Source organism: Scyliorhinus torazame, chromosome 18, assembly GCF_047496885.1.
Source record: "Scyliorhinus torazame isolate Kashiwa2021f chromosome 18, sScyTor2.1, whole genome shotgun sequence".
Classification (NCBI taxonomy): domain Eukaryota; kingdom Metazoa; phylum Chordata; class Chondrichthyes; order Carcharhiniformes; family Scyliorhinidae; genus Scyliorhinus; species Scyliorhinus torazame.
The window spans coordinates 21719500-21739869 of record NC_092724.1 but is presented as its reverse complement, the minus strand read 5'-3'; the positions used below and the strand labels follow the sequence as shown (position 1 = coordinate 21739869).

Here is a 20370-nt window from a genome sequence, read left to right as displayed (position 1 = left end):
ATACATTCACACTGATTACAAATTAGAAGTGAATGCAAAAATAAGAAAAAGAGATATACAAATCAGACTTTGACTTGCCCGTGAGGAATAGGTGGTGAGACGGTTGTGGCCGTTTAAAATTCATGACTCCAGTAGCACTAACTTCGGCAGTTGAATAGCTGCTTTAGGGCGGCATGGTAGCACACTGGGTTAGCACTGCTGCCTCACAGCACCAGAGACCCAGGTTAAATTCCAGCCTTGGGTGACTGTTTGTGTGGAGTTTGTACGTTCTCCCCGTGTCTGCGTGGGTTTCCTCCGAGTGCTCCGGTTTCCTCCCACAGTCCAAAGATATATGGGTCAGATGGATTGGCCGTGATAAAAATGCCCTAGTTCCCAGGGATGTGCGGGTTAGGTTATGGGGTTAGGGCTGCGTGCTTGGGTGAGTGGGCATGGGTGGAGTGTTATTTCGAAGGGTCGGTGCAGATGGGCTGAATGGCTTCCTTCTGCACTGTAGGGTTTGAGAGAGAGAGTGAGACTTTTATATTTTCCTGCCAGATCAGGGCTGACTGCTGCTATCTTTCCTTGCACCTGTGTCACATGTTCTGACACACCGAGTGCCAGTCCACACGTCAAGCTTTGCACCTGGCTTTTTAATCTGACTTCTGTGTATTCCTGGGAGGGGAAAACCCACAAAATAGTTCTGGGGCATAATTTCCAAGATCTAATTCCTGCTGAGATGACAATCAGCTTCCATTGTCTCCACAGGAAATGGCAGTTGAAATTTGCATGGCTTCTTCCATTGGAATATCTGTTTGAGATAGGGCGTGACATTCCATTTTCTCTCTCGTTCTTTATATTATCCGCACAGGGGCCTCTCAGACAATCACTAACATCCTCAGAATTTACATCCTCAGCCATTTTTGACTTGTATGTCCATTTTAAAAACAACGTGACTTATTTAAAAGTCTTAATACGTCCGTACATAATTCATAGCTTTGCTCCACCATCATGACATACAAAACCTGGAGATAGAATAAAGAATTGAGGAGAATGGTGAGGAGAATGGTGATGTGGGCAGAATAACAGCAGATAAAATTTAACGTGGAGGAATGTGAAGTGATACATTTAGGTTGAAGAAGGGGAACAGGCAATATAAACTAAATGGTAGAATTTTAAAATGGGGGCAGGAACAGAGAGATTCCGGCAGTGTGTTCACTCAAATCTCTGAGGAGCGACAGCACAAGTTAAGAAATCTGTTTTAAAAAGTGTCATGTGAGAGTACCCTTTAAGAAATGGGTGTTTAAGAAATGTACCTTTAAGAAATGGAGCTGCTCACGTTACTGGAGTGATGTCAGAGTATGGGTGGAGCTGAGCTCCACTTCTGCTTTTTAGTTTCAGTTTGAGAAAGAGCTTGGGTGTGTCTGTGTTTTTCAGTGAGCTGAATCTGAAGTTAAAAGTGAGCTGCACTGCTGTTGATCTCTGCCATCCAAAGACTATCTGGGGATCATTTGGGTGAACTCAGAATTGTAAAAAGGTCTCAGTATTGGATATAAATCTAATGTGCTCCTGATTGAAGGTTTGTTAAGTCTTTTGGATGTTAAAAGGACAGCATACAGGTTATTTAGTGTTGTATTCTTTGGGGGGTGTATTTGATTTGCTGGTTGCTAAGATATTCACTGTTTGGTTTAAAAAGGTTAACTTGAGTTCATAGAATAAACATTGTTTTGCTTCAAAAAATACTTTTCCATTTCTGCTGTACCACACCTGTAGAGTGGGCCGTGTGCTCCCCATACCACAATCTATTAAAAGTTATGGGTCAGGTGAACTCCATGATACACCTTGGGGTTCTCTAAACCCTGGCCCATAACAAAAGCATTTGGGATTCTTGGCATAATTAGAGGCATAGACTAAAAAGACAAGAGAGTTACATTAAACCTGACTGGTTAGGCCTTGTCTGGAGTATTGCATTCAATTCCAAACACCACACTTTTAGCACAGTGGGCTAAATAGCTGGCTTGCAATGCAGAACAATGCCAGCAGCATGGGTTCAATTCCCATACCGGCCTCCCCGAACAGGCGCCGGAATGTGGTGACTCGGGGCTTTTCACAGTAACTCATTGAAGCCTACTTGTGACACTAAGCGATTATTATTATTATTATTATTATTATAAGGTGCAGAATGGTTCCAGACATGAGCAACTCAGACTGAAGTAGCTGGAATTGTCCTCCTCGGAGCTGGGATGGTTACGAGGAGATTTAATAGAGATGTAGAAAACTATGAGACTTTTCAATAGAGTAAATAAGGAGAAACTGTTTCCAGAGGGCAAGAGGGACACCGGTTTAAGGTTGTTAACAAAGGACCAGAGGGGGAGATGAGGAACTATTTATTACGCCCCCAGTAGTTCTGGGATCTGGGAATGCGCTGCATGAAAGTGCGGTGGAAGTAAATTGAATAACAAATCTCAAAAGAGAATTGGATAAATAAATGCAGAGATAAATATTACAGGGTTATGGGTAAAAAGTGGGGGAAAGGAATAAGTGGGGGGACAAGGGGACTAGTAAAGCAGCAGCTTGGTATGGCCAGACTCACAGAATCATACCTTAATGCCAGTGTCCCAGGCATTACCATCACCATCCCTGGGTATGTCCTGTCCCACTGACAGGACAGACCCAGCAGAGGTGAGGGCACAGTGATATACAGTCAGGAGGGAGCTGCCCTGGGAGTCCTCAACATCGACTCCGGACCCCATGAGGTTTCATGGCACCAGGTCAAACATGGACAAGGAGACTTCATGCACAGTGTTCCCTCCTCAGCTGATGAATCAGTACTGCTTCATGTTGAACAGCACTTGGAGGAAGCACTGAGGGTGACAAGGGCACAGAGTGTACTCTGATGGGGGACTTCAATGTCCATCACCAAGAGTAATGGGAAGCACCAGTACAGACCAGAGTGGCCAAGTCCTAAACTACTAGATTGAGTCTGCAGCAGGTGGTGATGGAACCAACAAGAGGGAAAAACATACGAGACCTCATCCTCACCAACCTGCTGCTGATGCATCTGTCTTTGCCAATATCGGTAGGAGTGACCACCACATAGTCCTTGTGGAGACAAGGTTATGTCTTCACATTAAGGATGCCCTCCATCGTGTTGTGTGGCACTAACATTGTGCAAATTGGGACAGATTTCAAACAGATTTAGTAACTCAAGACTTGCCACCCATGAGGCGTTGTGGACCATCAGCAGGAGCATAATTCTACTCAACCACACACTGTAACCTCATGGCCTGGCATATCCCCCACTCTACCATTATAAACAAGCTAGGGGATCAACCCTGGTTCAATAAAGAGTGAAGAGAGCATGCCAGGACCAACATCAGGCAGATCGAAAAATGAGGTGTCAGCCTGCTGAAGCTACAACACAGGACTACTTGTGTGCAAAACAACATAAGCAGCAAGTATTGGACAGAGCTAAGCGATTCCACAACCAACGGATCAGATCTCAGCTTTGCAGTCCTGCCACATCAAATCATGAATGGTGGTGGACAATTAGACAACTCACTGGAGATGGAGACTCCACAAATATCCTCACCCTCAATGATGGAGGAGCTCAGCACATCTGTGCAAAAGATAATGCTGAGGCAGTCACAACAATCTTCAGCCAGAAGTGCCAAATGGATGATCCAACTCTGTCTCCTCCAGATGTTCCCAGCATCACTGATGTCTTCAGCCAATTTGATTCACCCCACATGCTATCAAGAAACGGCTGAAGGCACTGATTATTGAAAGGCTATGGGTCCTGACAACAGTACTGAAGATTTGTGCTCCAGAGGTTGCCGCGCCCCTAGCAATGCTGTCCAAGAACAGCTATAACACTGACATCTACCCAGCTAGTGGAAGGTTTCCCAGGTGTGTCCAGTGCACATGAAACAGGACAAATCCAAACCAGCCAATTATCGCTCCATCAGTCTACTCTCGATCATCGGTAAAGTAATGGAAGGGGTCATCAAACGTGCAATCAAGCGGCACTTACTCAGCAATAACCTGCTCACTGATACTCAGTTTAGGTTCTGCTAGGGTCACTCAGCTCCTGACCTCACGACAGCCTTGGTTCAAACATTGGGCAAAAGAACTGAACTCCAGAGGTGAGGTGAGAGTGACTGTCCTTGACATCAAGGCAGCATTTGACCGAGAATGGCGTCAAGGAACCCGAGATAAACTGGAGTTAATGGGAATCAGAGGGAAAACTTTCCACTGGTTAGAGTCATACTTGGCACAAAGGAAGTTGGTTGTGATTGTTGGAGGTCAATCATCTCAATCCCAGGACATCACTGCATGAGTTCCTCAGGGGAGTGTCCTAGGTCCAACCATTTTCAGCTGCTTCATCAATGACCTTCCTCCCATCATAAGGCCAGAAGTAGGGATGTTCACTGGTGACTGCACAATGTTCAGCACCATTCATGACTCCTCAGACACTGAAGCAGTCCATGTTTATCTGCAACAAGACTGGACAATATCTAGGCTTGGGCGGATAAGTGGCAAGTTACATTCATGCCACAGAAGTGCCACACAATGACCATCTCCCCTTTACATTCAGTGGCATTATCATTGCTGAATCCCCCGCTGTCAATATCCTGGGGGTTACCATTGACCAGAAACTGAACTGAACTTGCCATATTAATACTGTGGCTACTAGGGTGGCACATGGCACAGTGGTTAGCACTGCTGCCTACAGCTCTGAGGACCCGGGTTCGAATCCCAGCCCTGGGTTACTGTCCACATGGAGTTTGCACATTCTCCTCGTGTCTGCGTGGCTTTCACCCCCACAACCCAAAGATGTGCAGGTTAGGTGGATTGGCCACGCTAAATTGCCCCTTAACTGGAAAAGAAATAATTGGGTACTCTAAATTTATTTTTAAAAATTAATTTTAAAAAATATTGTGGCTACAAGAACTGGACAGTGGTTGGGAATTCTGTGGTGTCATGTGAGAGTACCTTTATGAAATGGGTGTTTATAAATGGGTGTGTATATAAATATCTGTAGTGAGAGTACCTTTAAGAAATGGGTGTTTATTACTGCAGTGATGTCAGAGAGTGGGTGGAGCTGGGCTGTCTGTCAGCTTTTTACTTTTGTTTTAGGTTGTTTGCTGCAGGGTGTGTTTTAATTTCGTTTTCAGAGCTGGATAGCTGCAGTCACAGCCAGAAGGGGTATTAGTCTCTCTCTCTCTGTAATCTAAAACTGTAAATCAATCCTTTGGTGATTTAAAACTATTAAGTGCTCTCAGTAGTGACTTTAACCTGATGTGCTTCTGTTAAAAGTTCTTTCTTAAGTCTTATGGATGTTAAAAGTACAGCTTAAGGATTACTTAGTGTTGTATTCTTTGGGGGTTATATTTGAATTAATGGTTGATAAGATGTTCACTGTATGTTTTAAAAAGGTTAACTTGAGTTCATAGAATAAACATTGTTTTGCTTTAAAAAATACGTTTCCATTTCTGCTGTACCACACCTGTAGAGTGGGCCGTGTGCTCCCCATATCACAATCTATTAAAGGTTGTGGGTCAGGTGAACTCCATGATACACTTTGGGGTTCCCTAAACCCTGGCCCATAACAGTGGGAAAAAAATCAATTACTGATTCCCTTTCAAGCCTGTTCACTATTTACAATGCACAAGCGTTGGAATACTCACCACCTGTCTGGATGAGTGCAGCTCCAAAACCACTCAAGGAGTTCGACACCATCCATGTCAAAGCAGTCCACCTGAATGGCACCCCATCCACCACCTTCAAAATTCACATCCCTCCACCACCGACGCACAGTGGCACTATCTACAAGATGCACTGCAGCAACGCACCAACAGGTGCCTCGACAGCACCTTCCAAACCCATGATCTCTACCATCTAGAAGAACAAGAACAGCAGGTACATAGGAACACCACCACCTGGATGTTCCCCTCCAAGTCACTCACCATCACGACTTGGAAATACATCGCTGTTCCTTCACTTGCGCTGGGTCAAAATCCTGGACTCCCTCCCTAACTGCACTATAGGTATACCTACAGCTTGTTCTGCAGTAGTTCACCATCTTTTCAAGGGCAATTAGGAGTGGGTAATAAATGTTGGCCTATTCATTGTAGCCCGTATTCCATGAAAGGATCATTTTTTAAAACTTGCCCATAAAATATTTGAACAGGATTATGTGAGAGTCACAGTCATCCCAGTGCTCAGGTTTCCAGCTTACTTCCTTAGTTGATCCTCATCGATTTCTGAATCCCGGATCCTTCCTCTGGTCACATTGGGTCCATGCGCATGAAGGAATCGGAAAAGATCTTGGATGCTGGAGCAACTCTGGAATGACCGGGTTAATCGCTCGACCACAAACCTTGGATCCTGCAACAGAGGCAAGGAATGAAGGCATATATTCCGGGAATGAATGACTCTGGTTTCTGAAAGGACCGACTCACGGCCCATTCCCCCAGGCTGCTGTACAAAACCACAGCCAGTATCTTCAAAGTCACTGAAACTTTGATTATTCTGAAATGAACATTTCTCAAAACCCTTGTTCCCTTGATATTCCAGAGACTTACAGTGTCTACAATCGCCTCCAAATTGGTGTCGACAGTGCTGGATCCAGCTGTCATTGCGCCCATGATACTGGGGAATGGCCTGGGAAGTGGGGAGACCGTCACGTTTTGCTGCAGACTCTGGAGACAGGTGAGCAAATCACCAGCCTAACATAGGAACCAGAAACATCATATCACACACATGCACACATGTACACAGGAGCGCATATCCGCCAGAAAACACACAACATGCAAACTCATATAAACATGCAAAGCATTGAAAATATTGTTCTACAAAAACCTGTGAGTGCACTGATTTGGATTTGCAAACTGATGAGAAACTACCGGTCAAATCTTGATCGGATCGTGTAGAGGGAGCTTTACTCTGTACCTAACCCCATGCTGTACCTGTCCTGGGAGTGTGTGATGGGGTCAGTGTAGAGGGAGCTTTACTCTGTATCTAACCACATGCTGTACCTGTCCTGGGAGTGTTTGATGGGGTCAGTGTAGAGGGAGCTTTACTCTGTATCTAACCCCGTGCTGTACCTGTCCTGGGAGTGTTTGATGGGGACAGTGTAGAGGGAGCTTTACTCTGGATCTAACCCCGTGCTGTACCTGTCCTGGGAGGGTTTGATGGGGACAGTGTAGAGGGAGCTTTACTCTGTATCTAACCCCGTGCTGTACCTGCCCTGGGAGTGTTTGATGGGGTCAGTGTAGAGGGAGCTTTACTCTGTATCTAACCCTGTGCTGTACCTGCCCTGGGAGTGTTTGATGGGGTCAGTGTAGAGGGAGCTTTACTCTGTATCTAACCCCGTGCTGTACCTGTCCTGGGAGTGTTTGATGGGGTCAGTGTAGAGGGAGCTTTACTCTGTATCTAACCCCGTGCTGTACCTGCCCTGGGAGTGTTTGATGGGGTCAGTGTAGAGGGAGCTTTACTCTGTATCTAACCCTGTGCTGTACCTGCCCTGGGAGTGTTTGATGGGGTCAGTGTAGAGGGAGCTTTACACCATATCTAACCCCGTGCTGTACCTGTCCTGGGAGTGTTTGATGGGGACAATGTAGAGGGAGCTTTACTCTGTATCTAATCTTGTGCTGTACCTGTCCTGGGAGAGTTTGGTGCGGACAGTCTAGAGGGAGCTTTACTCAGTATCTAACCCTGTGCTGTAGCTGTCCTGGGAGTGTTCCATGGGTATTGTGTAGAGGGAGCTTTACTCTGTATGTAACCCCATGCTGTACCTGCCCTGGGAGTGTTCGATGCGGACAGTGTAGAGGGAGCTTTACTCTGTATCTAACCCCATGCTGTACCTGTCCTGGGAGTGTTTGATGGGGACAGTGTAGAGGGAGCTTTACTCTGTATCTAACCACATGCTGTACCTGCCCTGGGAGTGTTTGAAGGGGACAGTGTCGAGGGAGCTTTACTCTGTATCTAACCCCGTGCTGTACCTGTCCTGGGAGTGTTTGATGGGGACAGTGTAGAGGGTGCTTTACTCTGTATCTAACCCCGTGCTGTCCCTGTCCTGGGAGTGTTTGATGGGGACAGTGTAGAGGGAGCTTTACTCTGTATCTAACCCCGTGCTGTACCTGTCCTGGGAGTGTTTGATGGGGACAGTGTAGAGGGAACTCTACTCTGTATCTAACCCCGTACTGTACCTGTCCTGGGAGTGTTTGATGGGGACAGTGTAGAGGGACCTTTACTCTGTATCTAACCCCGTGCTGTACCTGCAAGTAGTTACCAGTTCCATTTTGAAAATTCCTATTAAATCTGCTTCCACTGCCCTTTCAGGCAGCGCCTTCCCGATCTCAGCGACCTGCTGTGAATTAATTTTCATTGATTCTATACAGTTTGTCATTGTGTGCTTGTGATACAGCACAGAAGCAGGCCATTCGGCCCATCATACTTGCACTGGGTGACGGTGCCTGGGGGCAGATGGGAAACATGACAGCAAATAACTTGCCTTCAGTCGGAGCTTGTCTCGTTCTTGCTGAATCCCACCGAGAGCAGCTGTGACTCGCCACAGTTCCTGATCCTTCTCGAGGAGTTGGTCTGCAAGGTGCTGATTTTTCTCTCTCAGACAATCCAGTTCAGCTTCCCACTGACTCCTCTCCTCCTGTAGCTCTGGGCTCAGGTCGACACCCAACTCCTGTTCCACCTCCTCGATCCTCTGATGTGGGGGGGGGTTTGAGGGGTGGGTGCGGTTACAGTGTCAGTAGCACAAGCATCAGTACACAGATTAGCAGAGTCATAGAATACCTACAGTGCAGAAGGAGGCCATTTGGCCCATCAAGTCAGCACTGACCCTTTGAAACAGCACCCTACCTAGGCCCAATCTCCACCCTATCCCCGTAACCCAAGCCACCCATTGGACACTTAGGGGCCAATTGATCAGGGCCAATCCACCTATCCTGCACATCTTTGGACTGTGGGAGGAAACCGGAGCACCCGGAGGAATCGGAGACTGGGGGAGAATGTGCAAACTCCACACAGACAGACACCCGAGGCTGGAATTGAACCCGGGTCCCTGGAGCTGTGAGGTAGCGGTGCTAACGCACCGTGCCACCGTGCCGTGGGTAATCCGAGCTCTTGCTTTTTAATGAATATCCCAGCTCTCCAGGGCCGGTGAGGGGAGAGGGGCTGCTCACAAACTTCAGTCGAAGCTACTGCCGAGGTTGGGGCAGGGCCACAGTGAGAAGGGGGCAACTGCTCCAAGGAAAACCAAAACAGCCCCCCCGCTCCCCAATCCCCAACCCCCCCTGGGTGCTGGGAGAATGGGAATGAGGATCTAAAGATCTATGTGCAGAAATCTTACATCAGAATAAGATGAGGCCATTCAGCCCCTCTATCTGTTCCCGCATTCAATGAGATCATGGCTGATCTGTGACCTAACTTTATATACCCACCGTTGTTATTCCCATGTTGATTAACAAACATCTATCAATTTTTAAATTATCAATTGATCGGGCACCAATTGTTGTTTTTGGAAGGCAGTTCCAAACTTCGACCACCCTTTGCCAGGAAAACCCTTTCCTAATTTCACTCCTGGAAGATTAAGCTGTATTTTCCAGACTCTGCCCCAGCCCTAGACTCCCCAACCAGCTGAAATAGTTTCCCTCCATCTACCCTATCTGTTCGCCTTAACATGTGGGGAAGCCTCAGGGCGGCACGGCGGCGCAGTGGTTAGCACTGCTGCATCACAGCGCTGAGGTCCCAGGTTCGATCCCGGGTCACTCTCTACGTGGAGTTTGCACATTCTCCCGTGTCTGCGTGGGTCACACCCCCACAACCCAAAGATGTGCAGGTTAGGTGAATTGGCCACGTCCCTTATTTGGAAAAAAATAATTGGGTACTCTAAATTTATCTTTTGAAACATTTCAGAGAACCCTAACCCGAGAATCGAAAGCAGAGGAACTGGCTATTCGCTCCAATTGCTTTGTGGTACCCCAGAGGCTCCTGTCACATGAATGACCTCCTCCAATCCTGCTGCCTCAAATCCCCCCATTCCCTTCTCCATGTTCTACTTCAAAGTGGTCCCTTAAATACACAATCTTCTCTACCTCAACCATGCCATGTGGCACTGAGCTCCACATTCTCACCACACTCTGTGTAATCACATCTCCTAAATTCTTCATTTGATATATTACTCACCATCCTTTATTGTCACTCCCTTGTACTGGCCTCTACCGCAAGAGGAGATAGCTTCTACAAACCTTCTCTGGTGCATAAATCCATCATTGGAAAGGCCTCTAACTGAATTCTCTTAATTATCACCTTTCCAGCCATTCCGAGTGACATTGGAGCAGTAATACTTCAAACAGTATACAGACACCTGACCCAGTCTGAAGAATTTGACCCAGTGTTCAGATCCCTAGCCCACTGCTTAAACCCCTGACTCACTGTCCTAACCCCTGACCCACTGTCCAGACCCCTGACCCAGCATCCAGACCACTGACCCAGCATCCTGACCCCTGACCTAGTGTCCAGACCCCTGACCCAGCATCCAGACAACTGACCCAGCATCCAGACCCCAGACCCAGCATCCAGGCCCCTGACCTAGTGTCCAGACCCCTGACCCAGCATCCAGACCACTGACCCACTGTTCAAACCACTGACCCAGCATCCTGACCCCTGACCCAGCATCCAGACCCCTGACCCAGCATCCAGACGCCTGACCCAGCATCCAGACGCCTGACCCAGCATCCAGACGCCTGACCCAGCATCCAGACTCTGACCCAACATCCAGACCACTGACCCAGCATCCAGACGCCTGACCCAGCATCCAGACGCCTGACCCAGCATCCAGACCTCTGACCCAACATCCAGACCACTGACCCAACATCCAGACCACTGACCCAGCATCCTGACCCTGACCTTGTGCCCAGACCCCTGACCCAGCATCCAGACCCCTGACCCAGCATCCAGACCACTGACCCAGCATCCAGACCCCTGACCCAGCATCCAGACCCCAGACCCAGCATCCAGACCCCTGACCCAGCATCCAGACCCCTGACGCAGCATCCAGACCACTGACCCAGCATCCAGACCACTGACCCAGCATCCAGACCACTGACCCAGCATCCTGACCTTGACCTAGTGCCCAGACCCTGACCTTGTGCCCAGACCTCTGACCCAGCATCCAGACCACTGACCCAGCATCCAGACCCCTGACCCAGCATCCAGACCACTGACCCAGCATCCAGACCCCTGACCCAGCATCCAGACCCCTGACCCAGCATCCAGGCCACTGACCCAGCATCCAGACCCCAGACCCAGCATCCAGACCCCTGACCCAGCATCCAGACCCCTGACGCAGCATCCAGACCTCTGACCCAACATCCAGACCACTGACCCAACATCCAGACCACTGACCCAGCATCCTGACCCTGACCTTGTGCCCAGACCCCTGACCCAGCATCCAGACCCCAGACCCAGCATCCAGACCCCTGACCCAGCATCCAGACCCCTGACGCAGCATCCAGACCACTGACCCAGCATCCAGACCACTGACCCAGCATCCAGACCAATGACCCAGCATCCTGACCCTGACCTAGTGCCCAGACCCCTGACCCAGCATCCAGACCACTGACCCAGCATCCAGACCCCTGACCCAGCATCCAGACCCCTGACCCAGCATCCAGACCACTGACCCAGCATCCAGACCCCAGACCCAGCATCCTGACCCCTGATCTAGTGTCCAGACCCCTGACCCACTGTTCAAACCCCTGACCCACTGTTCAAACCCCTGACCAGCATCGTGACCCCCTGACCTAGTGTCCTGACTCCTGACCCAGTGTCCAGAACACTGTCCCAGAGTGCAGAGCCCTGACCCAGCATCCAGACCACTGACCCAGCGCCCTGGCCCCTGACCTAGCGTCCAGACCCCTGACCCAGCATCCAGACCCCTGACCCAACATCCTGGCCCCTGACCTAGTGTCCAGACCCCTGCCCCAGCATCCTGACCCCTGACTTAGTGTCCAGACCCCTGACCCAGCATCCTGGCCCCTGACCTAGTGTCCAGACCCCTGACCCAGCATCCTGACCCCTGACTTAGTGTCCAGACCCCTGACCCAGCATCCAGACCCCTGACCCAGCATCCAGATCCCTGACCCAGTGTCCAGTCAGTGACCCAGTGTCCAAATGCCTGATCCAATGTCCAGACCCTTTGACCCTTACTTGAGTGACCAACTCCCAGTGGGCGAGCGCTGCGCCCTCTTCCTCGGCAGGGTCAGTGCAGGGATGTGGAATTTCCATCCTCCGGGTGCGCACTCTGTCCTCGAGTTCCGTCAGCACCTGGTGCAGTTTCTGTGACAGCTCACATGGTTCGCCTGCGGCAGGAAGCGGAGGAGGGGTGACAGCGGTGAGTGAGGAATGCGAGGCTGGACATCAGGAGCACAAAACCCAACCTCATGGTGGGAGTACACGCGTTTCACCACGCTTCAACCCTCAACAACTTACATTTATATAGCACCCTTAACATTGTAAAATGTTGTAAGATGCTCCACACAATGTTGTCAAACATACTGAGCCCCATAAGGAGATACTTGGGACAGATGAGAAAACATCTGGTGAAAGCGGGAGGCATTAAGGGGTATTGTAAAGGATGTACGATAGGGAAAGAGCAGGAGGGGTTTGAGGAGGGAATTCCGGAACTTCAGCCCAGGCAACTGAAAGCTTGGCCGCCAATGACGGAACAATGGAAACCGGAGATCTTGTAAGATTGTGGGGCTGGAGGCGATTCCAGAGATCGAAAGGGACAGATCCTGATCGGCTGGAATAAAGGCCGAAACAGTGACCTAGCTTCACTCTCAGAAAAATCAAAAAATATTTCAGAAATTCTCAACACTTTTTCAGTCTTCCTGTCAAGGGGGAACCACTGGAGTGAGTGTAGGTGGCTTCGAGTTGATTTGTTCCCTGTGGGGGATAGATACCAAACTGGCATCCACTATTCCAGTAACTGATCGTTGCGCCTAGTCATCTCCAGTTCTGTTCAGAATCATTCTCACTGGTTTACCATGTGGGGCTTGGTTATTTGACATCTGACACGGTCAAGGGGCTTAAAGTCGCAGGTGTGTGGTAGTCTGTGTTAGAAGGATTACGGTACCTGGTAATGCCGGAATACCATTGGTGGAGAATGTACTTGTTCCCATTGGTTAAGCTAGTATGTTAGCTCCGCCCTGCAAGGTGGGGTATAAGAGCCCGTGCCGCCTCAGCAGCTTTTTTCTGTACCTGCGCTGCTGGGGGAAACGTCTAGCGTATTAAAACCTTCAATTGTCTCCAATCTCGCTTCTGGAGTTAGTGATCGCGCATCAATTTAATACGCTAGTTTTTAAAGAATGGAGCTCCGAATCAAGCCGGAGTGTCTGCAACTCAGCCCCCACGCGGCAAACTCAGCGGCAACCTTCAAGCACTGGCTGGCGTGCTTCAACGGATATCTCGGGACGGCCGAAAACACACCCACGGGAGAACAGAAACTACAAGTTCTGCACTCGAGGGTGAGCCCAGAAATCTACACCCTCATCGAGGACGCGGACAATTTCGATGCCGTAATGGAGCTGCTGAAAGGACATTATATTTGCCCTGTAAACCTGTATACGCCCGACATCTACTAGCGACGAGGCGACAAATCCCTGGGGAATCACTGGAAGAATTTTACCCTGCGCTCCTGGTGTTGGGGAGAAACTGCAGCTGCCCGCAAGTTTCGGCGAGCGACCACACAGAATTTTGATCCGGGACGCTTTCGTTGCAGGTATGTTGTCCTCCCAAATCCGCCAGAAATTGCTGGAGAAAGAGACACTAGGCCTCAAGGAGGCACGGGCCCTTGACGGCTTCCTGGATGTGGCCTCCCGAAACACCCGCGCTTATATCCCCGACCGCGCGGCAGCCCCTTGGGCAGCGTGGAACCCCTCCACGGCCGACCCCAAGGCATCTCCCATCCCCCCCCCACAAGCTTGTGCTGCGAGACGGCTTGGCAACTCTGGGGGCCCCGCTGCTATTTCTGCGGGTTAGCCAAGCACCCCCGACAGCGCTGTCCGGCCCGTTCATCCATCTGCAAGGGATGCGGCAAAAAGGGCCACTTCGTGGCGGTATGCCAGGCCCGGGCGGTCGCTGCGGTCGCCTACATGGCGGGACACGAAAATTCTGGCCACAGTCTCTGCTCCATTCCCAGACACCTGCTTCAACACCAGGATTTGTTTTGAATCATCTGCCACAACGACAGGCTGAAATATGACACCATTGCAATTAATTTTCTATTTACCCTTTGCTTCTCAGCTTTTCATCCCCCGAGGCAAAGCCAGGTGATATGGGAATTTCTTGAAATTAAGCTTTCTGCTAGAAAATCTACTTACCCCTTTCCGAATATCCTACAGTCTCACTTTGGTCTTAAAGGGTACATTGCACAAAAAGAAAATACAGGCGTTTCCCAAACGGCATGGGTCATCAGAATAGCTAACTCCCACAAAAGCAACGTGATAACGACCATACAATCTGGTGTTGTGATATTGGTTGAGCAATAAATATTAGGACACTTTCTTCTTTGAAATCGTGCCATGTGATCTTTTTAATCCATCCAAATATGCAGATGAGGCCTTGATTTTAGGTCTCATTGAAACGTTAGCACCTCTGACGGTGCGGCACTCCCTGATGCTCATGGATGAGCTTGCCGACTGACCTGTGATCCTCGATATTTGACAAGGTTGTCCTGGGCAGTCAGAGTCCATGGGTTGATCTTGGTCTGAACACAGACACGTGCTGGTCTCCAGGTAGTGACTGTCACTGAGGTCCGAGCAAGTGTCCAGATATTCATCTTCCTCCCTGCAAAGAAAATAAAGGGGCTGGTTTAGCACAGTGGGCTAAACCGCTGGCTTGTAATGCAGAGCAAGACCAGGAGCGCGGGTTCAATTCCCATACCGGCCTCCCTGAACAGGCGCCGGAATGTGGCGACTAGGGGCTTTTTACAGTAACTTCATTTGAAGTCTACTTGTGACAATAAGCGATTATTATTATTATCAGTATCATTAAAGAAGTGATAAGAAGTCGGCAGAGTGACAGTGAGCAAAGTGCAGGGGTTCCGGGGTTCCTTCGAGACTGGTAACCAGCCATACTGAGTCCATCGGGATTCTGACCAAAATAACAAGATGCTCAGACTTGTTGGAGCACAACCTGCAGTAAGCAGCTTCCACCACAGGGGGCTGCTGTTTCTTGTGATCTTTGCATTGACCCGGCCGGTGGGCTGGGGGGGATCTTTGTGAATGCAGTTATCATTCTGAGCTTGTCACTACTGGTCAGTCAATCTCGGTCAGCTACTCTGTATTGGTCACTGCAAAGGAGAATGACAGTAAAAGTAGTTGGGTATATCAGGGGGAGTTGGCGGTTAGGGGTGGTCTTACTCAATGGGGATGGGATGGTTTATATTTTGCATGAGCGAGGGGTGGAGCTCCTGGTCAGATTCTTGCTGTCTTTCCTTTCTGTTGGACTCACCAAGGAGAGCACTGAACAGCAACTCTACCATTTCCTGTTGAATTTACCTGACTCCCCAAGAGCAGGTCAGAGGCTGGGAATTCTGAAGCAAATAACTCACGTCCTGACCCCCCCTAAAGCCTGTCCAGCATCTACAAGGCACAAGTCAGGAGTGGAATGGAATATCTCCACTTGCCTGGATGAGTGCAGCTCCAACAACACTCGAGAAGCTCGACACCATCAGGACAAAGCAGCCCGCTTGATTGGCACCCCTTCTACAAACATTCACTCTCCCCACCACCGATGCACAGTGACAGCCGTGTGTACCATCTACAAGATGCACTGCAGGAACTCACCAAGTCTCCTTCAACAGCACCTTCCAACTCTACCACCCAGAAGGACAAGGGCAGCAGGCACATGGGAACACCATCACTTGCGAGATCCCCTCCCACCCCCTCTGCCCCCAAGTCACTCATTCTCCTGATATGGAAATAGATCGAAATATACTGGCTGTTCCTTCACTGTCGCTGAGTCAAAATCCTGGAACTCACTCTCTAACAGCACTGTGGTGTACCTACACCACAGGGGCTGCAGTGGTTCAAGAAGGCAGCTCACCAGCACCTTCTCAAGGGCAATTAGGGATGGGCAATAAACGGTGGGTGAGCCAGCGATATCCACATCCATTGAATGATTTTTAAAAAGTGTCCAGTAGAGATTACTGCTTTCCCAGTGTGATTATTCCACTGTAAATTCTCGAATAGTCACTTGGTAGCACTTAATACATTAATGATCTGGAAGAAGGAACTGAAGGCACTGCTGCTATGTTTGCAGATGATACAAAGATCTGTAGAGGGACAGGTAGCATTGAGGAAGCAGGGGGGCTGCAGAAGGACTTGGACAGGTTAGGAGTGTGGGCAAAGAAGTGGCAGATGGAATACAATGTGGAAAAGAGAGAGGTTATGCACTTTGGAAGGAGGAATGGATGCATGGACTATTTTCAAAATGGGGAGATGCTTAGGAAATCAGAAGCACAAAGAGACTTGGGAGTCCTTGTTCAAGATTCTCTTAAGGTTAACGTGTAGGTTCAGTCGGCAGTTAGGAAGGCAAACGCAATGTTAGCATTCATGTCGAGAAGGCTAGAATACAAGAGCAGGGATGTACTGAGGCTGTATAAGGCTCTGGTCAGGCCCCGTTTAGAGTATTGTGAGCAGTTTTGGGCCCCATATCTAAGGCTGTGCTGGCCTTGGAAAGGGTCCAGAGGAGGTTCACAAGAATGATCCCTGGAATGAAGAGCTTGTTGTATGAGGAACGGTTGAGGACTCTGGGTCTGTACTCGATGGAGTTTAGAAGGGTGACGGGGGAATCTTATTCAAACTTATAGGATACTGCAAGGCCTGGATAGAGTGGACATGGAGAGGACGTTTCCACTTGTTGGAAAACTAGAACCAGAGGACACAACCTCAGACTAAAGGGACGATCCTTTAAAACAGAGATGAGGAGAAATTTCTTCAGCCAGAGGGTGGCGAATCTGTGGAACTCTTTGCCGCAGAAGGCCGTGGAGGCCAATTCACTGAGTGTCTTTAAGACAGATGAAAATGAAAATGAAAATCGCTTATTGTCACGAGTAGGCTTCAATGAAGTTACTGTGAAAAGCCTCTAGTCACCACATTCCGGCACCTGTTCGGGGAGGCTGGTACGGGAATTGAACCATGCTGCTGGCCTGCCTTGGTCTGCTTTAAAAGCCAGCGATTTAGCCCAGTGTGCTAAATCAGATAGATAGGTTCTTGATTAATAAGGGGATCGGGGCTATGGGGAGAAGGCATGAGAATGGGGATGATAAAAATATCAGCCATGATTGAATGCGGAGCAGACTCGATGGGCTGAGTGGCCTAATTCTGCTCCTATGTCTTATACAAAAGAACAAAGAACAAAGAAAATTACAGCACAGGAACAGGCCCTTCGGCCCTCCCAGCCTGCGCCGATCCAGATCCTTTATCTAAACCTGTCACCTATTTTCCAAGGATCTACTTCCCTCTGTTCGCCGCCCGTTCATATATCTGTCTAGATGCATCTTAAATGATGCTATCGTGCCCGCCTCTACCACCTCCGCTGGCAAAAGGTTCCAGGCACCCACCATCCTCTGCGTAAAAAACTTTCCACGCACATCTCCCTTAAACTTTCCCCCCTCTCACCTAGAAATCGTGACCCCTTGTAATTGACACCCCCACTCTTGGAAAAAGCTTGTTGCTATCCACCCTGTCCATACCTCTCATTATTTTGAAGACCTCAATCAGGTCCCCCCTCAACCTCCATCTTTCCAACGAAAACAATCCTAATCTACTCAACCTTTCTTCATAGCTAGCACCCTCCGTACCAGGCAACATCATGGTGAACCTCCTCTGCACCCCTCTAAAGCATCCACATCCTTCTGGTAATGTGGTGACCAGAACTGCACGCAGTATTCCAAATGTGGCCTAACCAAAGTCCTATACAACTGTAACATGACCTGCCGACTCTTGTACTCAATACCCCGTCCGATGAAGGCAAGCATGCTGTATGCCTTCTTGACCACTCTATCGACCTGCGTTGCCACCTTCAGGGTACGATGGACCTGAACTCCCAGATCTCTCTGTACATCAATTTTCCCCAGGACTCTTCCATTGACCGTATAGTCCACTCTTGAATTAGATCTTCCAAAATGCATCACCTCGCATTTGCCTGTATTGAACTCCATCTGCCATTTCTCTGCCCAACTCTCCAATCTATCTATATTTTGCTGTATTCTCTGACAGTCCTCCTCGCTATCTGCAACTCCACCAATCTTAGTATCATCTGCAAACTTCCACACAGACCACCTATACCTTCGTCCAGATCATTTATGTATATCACAAACAACAGTGGCCCGAGCACGGATCCCTGTGGAACACCACTAATCACCTTTCTTCATTTTGAGACACTCCCTTCCACTACTGCTCTCTGTTTCCTGTTGCTCAGCCAGTTCTTTATCCATCTAGCTAGTACACCCTGAACCCCATACGACTTCACTTTTTCCATCAACCTGCCATGGGAAACTTTATCAAACGCCTTACTGAAGTCCATGTATATGACATCTACAACCCTTCCCTCATCAATTAACGTTGTCACTTCCTCAAAGAATTCTATTAGGTTTGTAAGACATGACCTTCCCTGCACAAAACCATGCTGCCTATTACTGATAAGTCTATTTTCTTCCAAATGTGAATAGATCCTGTCCCTCAGTATCTTCTCCAACAGTTTGCCTACCACTGACGTCAAGCTCACAGGTCTATAATTCCCTGGATTATCCCTGCTACCCTTCTTAAACAAGGGGACAACATTAGCAATTCTCCAGTCCTCCAGGACCTCACCTGTGCTCAAGGATACTGCAAAGATATCTGTTAAGGCCCCAGCTATTTCGTCCCTCGCTTCCCTCAGTAACCTGGGATAGATCCCATGCGGACCTGGGGACTTGTCCACCTTAATGCCTTTTAGAATACCCAAAACTTCCCCCTTCCTTATGCCGACTTGACCTAGAGTATTTAAACATCCATCCCTAGCCTCAACATCCGTCATGTCCCTCTCCTTGGTCTTATAACTTGAGTATTTCTGAAAAAAGAGGCAAGTTGTTGAAGCTTTTCTTCTGGCACTCATCAGGACAGGTGCACGAATGCCAAATTTCAAAGGGAACGATAAATTATGCTGCACGAGAAAAGGATGCTGGTTGGTTGGCAAGCCAACTCTGATTGTTTGAGGTGTTTCAGTGGAGATCGGATCAGGGAGCCACGGATATTACCCCACAGGATAATGGCTATCCCATTACAGCAGTGCTTGCTGTGTATTGTACATATTCACAAATGAAGCTAAGGCCACCACTTTCAGACCAGCAGTGTCCAGTTTATCTCAACTTACCCTGGAAGGGTAAAATATTTCAAATGTTTGAGCTGCAGATGAAGCTAGCCATTTCACACTGCTACAAAGCAGTGGAAACACAAGTACTACACTGGCTGTGCAGTCAATAAAATATCCTGATGTAATGAAAGGTGCTATAGGAATGTGCATCTTTCTTACAGGTCTGACATTAAGATTTGACTTGCTATGCAGCTGAATCAGACATGAGGGATTAAATTGGTGGAACTTGGGTCATTGAGTTGAGAAAGGAGGGGGAGTGAGCTTTGAGGTTTCATTATCAACTTGACCCCTTCCTACCCATGGGACTCGACTCTCATCAGCCGAGCCCAGGTGGAGCGACCATGAGGAAAGGAGAGGGACAGAAATCAGGAAGAATCATTTTCTGTGCACACCTGATGGTTGTCACTGTCAGTCTGTCGATCTTCCTGTTCAGCTCAGCAATAACAACAAGTAACTCTGTAATCTGTTCTTCATAATGTAGCACAGCTAATGCTTCCTCTTCCTCCTCTGGCACCTCCACTTTCAGCTCTGTATATTCACTGGTCAACAGAGAGTCCGGACACTGTACAAACGGGAAAAAAAAACATTCACACCACTACACAACATTATGTAATGATGCCATGTGACAGAGGTGTGTGATGGATCTATGTTGACTGGTCCCTGGGACTGATCCACGTGTGACAAGTCAATATGGCGCGTTAGTGTGTAACAAGTATGCGTCTGATGAGTTTATGTGTGACCGATCTGTGTGTGACAGGTCCATGTGTGACAGATCTGTGTGCGACAGATGTGTGTGTGACAGATCTGTGTATGGTGTGTCCATGTATGAGGGATCTGTGTGCGATGGATGTGTGTGTGATGGGTCTGTGTTTGACAGGTCCACATGGGCTAACCACCAGGGGCTGGTTTAGCACACTGGGCTAAATCGTTGCCTTTTAAAGCAGACCAAGG

At 48.7% G+C, this 20370-nt stretch overlaps 1 protein-coding gene across 2 annotated transcripts in view; it reads right to left on the bottom strand.

The window, feature by feature from the left end:
* Positions 1-20370, bottom strand: part of LOC140395026 (colorectal mutant cancer protein-like) — a 51855-nt gene that overhangs the window by 27094 nt on the left and 4391 nt on the right. Inside the window, exons 3-8 of one of the 2 annotated variants that reach the window (XM_072482349.1) lie at positions 19812-19981; positions 14705-14847; positions 12208-12359; positions 8495-8701; positions 6564-6707; positions 6218-6366 (exon numbers count right to left, since the gene is read on the bottom strand). In XM_072482349.1, the coding sequence (XP_072338450.1) occupies positions 6218-6366; positions 6564-6707; positions 8495-8701; positions 12208-12359; positions 14705-14847; positions 19812-19981 (965 nt within the window). The remainder of the gene's footprint in view (positions 1-6217; positions 6367-6563; positions 6708-8494; positions 8702-12207; positions 12360-14704; positions 14848-19811; positions 19982-20370) is intronic. The other variant, XM_072482350.1, reaches the window with a different exon arrangement.